Raw genomic sequence first — 5,027 nt, 5'->3', positions numbered from 1 at the left:
GATGAAGCAGAATTTGTCTTGGCGGCAGAAGTTCAAGGCTGTTGCCATAAAAAGTAAACCTGAAATGAAATCTCCAGGTTTGTCTTCTAAGAAGAAAAAGAAAGTTCATGTGTCCAATGATGTAAATGAGGGACCTGATGCTTTGGTGCTTGGAGATGATGGAGATCATGATGGAGATTTTGCTACAAATTCTCCTGTCAGCCGCAACCTAGAAGAATGTGAAATAAGCTTCCCTCGATTTGGTCCCAGGAGTTCTGGTCATGGTGATGACCGCTACAAAGTGAGAGAAACTCTTCGGTTGTTCAATGCTACCTGTAGAAAGCTCTTGCAACTAGAGGAAGAAGAAGTGGGAAACCTGGTTGAAGGAGAGGAAGGAAGATCAAAGCAGTTGGGCAGAAAACTCAGAAGGATTGATCTAATAGCTTCACAGGTGCTCAAGACGAAGGGAATATATGTAAATACAACTAAAAGAATTGGAGCAGTTCCAGGAGTTGAAGTGGGCGACGAATTTCAATACAGAGTGGAGCTTGCTGTTGTTGGCATTCACTTCCCATTCCAGTCTGGCATAGATAGTATGAAGGTAGATGAACTTGTACTTGCTACCAGTATTGTTACGTCTGGGGCATACCAAGACGATGCCGAGAATGCTGATGTTTTAAGATATTGTGGGCAAGGAGGAAATGTCCTCGGGAAGTCTAAACAACCTGAAGATCAAAAGCTTGAAAGGGGGAATTTGGCTCTAAAGAATTGTATAGATAAAAAGACACCAGTGCGTGTTGTTCGTGGATGGAAGGAGATGGTGCGTATTGACCCTCTGGATTCCAAGCCTAAAATGGTCACTAGTTATGTTTATGATGGCCTATATACTGTGACTGATTGCTGTACAGAAAAAGGGCCACATGGTAAGCAAGTTTTTATGTTTGAGTTGAGGAGGAACCCAGGCCAGCCTGATCTTGCTTGGAAAGAATTGAAGAAGTCAAGTAAGTCCAAAGTCCGCCCAGGATTGTGTGTCACTGATATTTCTTGTGGAAAAGAACGCATTCCTATTTGGGCGGTGAACACTATAGACGATGGAAAACCACCTCCATTCAACTACATTTCAAAGATGATGTACCCTGATTGGTACAGTCCAAACCCCCCAAAAGGTTGCAATTGTGTCGGGCAATGTTCTGTCAGAAAAAAATGTGCATGTGCACAGAGAAATGATGGAGCAATCCCATACAACCGCAATGGAGCTTTAGTTGAAACTAAGACTCTTGTGTACGAGTGTGGTCCCCATTGCAAATGCCCCCCTTCCTGCTACAATAGGGCCACACAACGTGGCATCAAGTTTCAGCTTGAGATCTTCAAGACACAGGCTAGAGGCTGGGGTGTGAGGGCCCTGTCTTCTATACCTTCAGGAAGCTTCATATGCGAGTACGTAGGAGAACTTCTTGATGATGTAGAAGCTGAGGAGAAAATTGGCAATGATGAGTATCTCTTCGACATTGGCCAGAATCTAATCGATTCCCCTGCCAATTCTGATGACGAAGAAATGACTGCTGAGCTTAAAGGAGGGGGTTGCACGATTGATGCGTTGACGTATGGGAATGTTGGGAGGTTCATTAATCACAGCTGTGCGCCCAACCTTTGGGCGCAAAATGTGATTTATGACAACGATGACAAGAGAATGCCCCACGTGATGCTTTTCGCAATGGAGAACATTCCTCCTCTCCAGGAGCTCACCTATTCTTACAACTACTCCTTTGGTCAGATCCGCGACTCTGATGGAAACGTTAAGGTTAAGAGTTGTTACTGCGGCGCTGCAGGATGCAGCGGCAGGTTGTACTGAGGTGTTTGTGATTATGCTTTTCATATATATATCTTTCTTCCATTTTTATGTTGCTGACATGTGCATATACAAAGCCTAGAGAGTGGCTCCCAAGTTTTCCTAATGAATGAACTGTAACATTTATAAATGCAGATAGAATTTCTCTGTGAGCATCATATTGTTTTATCTTTTATGCACTTTGTTTGAATTTGATGCATGGTCACAGTTTCAAATAATTGCTTTACATACGTACATAAGGGGATGTCAAATGCAAACTTTAAATATTGTACAATCTCCAAATTATGATCTGGACAGTTAGAAAATGTTAAAATGTCAACAGATGACAAAATACAACAAAAACTGTTAACAAAATGTCAACGGTTGATGCTGTGTTGACATTTTTTGTTATTGTTATTTTGTTATCTGCTGACATTTTCCTGACGATCCAGATTATAGTTTGGAGTTTGTACAATATATAGAGTTTATATTTTATCACTACCCCGTAAATATGTACTTGCATTGTGTGTGTACTGAAACAATAGTAAATGTAATACTCCCTCCGTCCAGCAATAGTAGTCCCATTTCTCCAAGGTATGGGTTTTAAGAAAGTTTTGGAGTGTGTAATAAATGGTGTGATAGTGGAATTTGGGACCCACCTCAATTGTGTAAAATATTTTCTTCCATGCTGGAAGTTTCATTGGTATGAGATGAAGGTGTCAAATTTGGCTTATTCTACCAAAATTAAAGAAGCTGCCAAAATTTTTTTGTTGAGTTATCGCTGAGTTTCAATAACATTAATAAGAATAACCATTTTTATGTCTTGAGTTCCATGGACAGATAGAAAAAAATGAATTTAAAAATTACACAAACATTAACAGAATGCTTTCAAATGCTATTTCATCACATTCACTTCAATTCTGTTCAAAATACAATTCCAAAAGTGCTAAAAATACGAGGGAACTGAAATGTTCAAATTTCCCTCTACAAAAAGTTTGAGGGAAATTTGAACTCCAAAAAGTACAACTCCAAACATCAGCTATAAATACACCATCTACACTCATTTAAGACACTCTTACCAACCCCAAAATCTGAGAAACTCCAAAAAAACTCCCTTAGTTTATGTAAATTTAAATCCCTCAGAGAAAATTCATCATAGGGATGGATAATGGGCAGAGGCAAACCAAACACTTGAACAACAACATCAAGAACAATGTGGTGCAGTTTCTACTCAAGCACAACCATGATGGAGTGCTTGCAAGAGGGGCTGTAATGGAGGCAGCAGAGACATTTGAGGTCAATAGGAAGACCGTGTACAGGCTATGGAAGGCAGCCAAGGAGCAGATGCAAAGGGGAGAACCCGCAAGCATGGAAGGAAAGATTAAAGGATACCATCATGCTGACATATTACAACTTGATGAAGAAAAGGTTAGAAACTTATCTACTCTTGAGAGAGCTTCATTGAGAAAAATGGCTGTCAAATTGAATGTTAGCAAGAGCACAGTAGGTCAGTGGGTGAAGGAAGGTAAATTAAGGCCACATACAAATGCAATCAAACCTGCCCTCACCAATATGAATAAGCTAGCAAGAGTTAGATGGAGTCTTAGTCAACTTCAGCCACAAATTACTCAAGGTAGAGTTCAATATCAGAGCATGCATAATGTAGTGCATATAGATGAAAAATGGTTCTATATGACCAAGGCATCAGACAGGTACTACCTCTTGCCGGATGAGGATGAGCCATATAGGTCATGCAAGTCCAAGAGATTCATCACCAAAGTTTTTTTTTTCTACAAATAAACTCCTAAGAAAGGAGGAAATTACAATGATGTCAAGAGAGCTCGAACTCGGCACCTCATACATTGATGTCTAATCTCTTTGCCGCTAGGACAAAGACTCCGGACAGATTAATCACCAAAGTTATGTTTATGTATGCTGTCAGTAGACCACATTTTGGTATGGATGGGCAAGCAACTTATGATGGTAAGGTGAGAATATTTCCCTTCACTGAAGTACTGCCAGCACAGAGGAAGTCAAAGAACAGGCCCAGAGGGACCATGGAAACCAAGCCAATACATTCAGTCACAAAGGTAGTGATGAGAGACTGCCTTATCAACAAGGTATGCAACTTTTTCCATTCTATCAGATCTTAAAAACTCAACAAAGATCATCATTTAGCTATGTTATTGTTATTCATGCCAGATTATACCTGCAATTAAGGCCAAGTGGCCAATTTGGGCAAGCAAAGACATCTACATTTAGCAAGATAATGCAACCCCACACATAACAGCTATGGATCCAGAATTTCAGGCTGTTTCCAACTCATATGGATTTAAAATCCAACTGATTTGTCAACCACCTAATTCCCCTGACACTAACATCTCAGACTTGGGATTTCTTAGAGCAATTCAGTCACTGCAGTATGAGAAACCATGCAGCACTGTGGATGAACTTGTGGGGAATGTGTGTAGCTCTTCACCACAAACTCTCAATAAAGTTTTCCTAAGCTTGCAGGCTTGCCTCACTGAAATCCTACAGTGCAGAGGTGGAAATGGCTACAAAGTTCCCCACATCAACAAGGATAGGCTACAAAGAACTGTTGGACTGCCCAAAGTGCTGGAAGTGGAGGAGGATATTGTGAGAGAGGTGCTGCATTACTTACAAATGCCAGAGAACAATGATGGGTCAATGTATGATATTGGCCCTCTGTCAAATGCATTTGGCTTCTAAGTAAGCCAAAGTGATGGTTATGAAATAGGGTGGACTGATCTTTTTGGTGTGTTGGTCAGGCCATAGTGTTTATGGAATAGGATAGTCTGATTTTTTTGGTGTGTTGGTCAGCCCCTATTATTTTTTGGGTTAGGGTGTGACGTTTTTGTTTTTTTGGTGTATGATAAGGATAATTTCACGCATCGGTTATATGGTGAAAAACACTATATTTTGCTGGGTCTAACACAGTTTTTAAGCCAGGTGTGTGACAGAATCGCTAGATCCAGGAGATGCTGGAGGAAACGGACTAGCGAAGGAATGAAGGAGAAGTGAACAGAATTTAAGGGAAAGAAGGCTAGAAGAAGGGAGTCAATAGCTGAGGGCAACAAAGTCTATCTATACCTCGCTGGGCCCCACTTCAACGCCTATAAATAGAGGAGCATGCAACACACAACATATACAATCTTTTCGCTCTTAGCTCACACACAACACAGACACACTTGGGAAATGG

At 40.7% G+C, this 5,027-nt stretch overlaps 2 protein-coding genes across 2 annotated transcripts; both read left to right on the top strand.

Annotated features, from left to right (window-relative positions):
* The first annotated feature begins 6 nt into the window (after nucleotides 1-6).
* Nucleotides 7-1,983, top strand: LOC125211006 (histone-lysine N-methyltransferase, H3 lysine-9 specific SUVH6-like). The gene has a single exon (XM_048110675.1). The coding sequence runs from the start codon at nucleotides 65-67 to the stop codon at nucleotides 1,829-1,831; it is 1,767 nt and encodes a 588-aa protein (XP_047966632.1). The 5' UTR covers nucleotides 7-64; the 3' UTR covers nucleotides 1,832-1,983.
* A 985-nt stretch (nucleotides 1,984-2,968) lies between these two features.
* On the top strand, nucleotides 2,969-4,069 carry LOC125210186. The gene is made up of 3 exons (XM_048109757.1): nucleotides 2,969-3,519; nucleotides 3,696-3,927; nucleotides 4,010-4,069. The coding sequence occupies exons 1-3, from the start codon at nucleotides 2,969-2,971 to the stop codon at nucleotides 4,067-4,069; spliced, it is 843 nt and encodes a 280-aa protein (XP_047965714.1).
* The last annotated feature ends 958 nt before the right edge of the window (nucleotides 4,070-5,027 follow it).

Source organism: Salvia hispanica, chromosome 3 (genome assembly GCF_023119035.1).
Source record: "Salvia hispanica cultivar TCC Black 2014 chromosome 3, UniMelb_Shisp_WGS_1.0, whole genome shotgun sequence".
Lineage (NCBI taxonomy): Eukaryota > Viridiplantae > Streptophyta > Magnoliopsida > Lamiales > Lamiaceae > Salvia > Salvia hispanica.
Note: the sequence above shows the minus strand (reverse complement) of the source record. Positions and strands in the feature narration are given on the sequence as shown.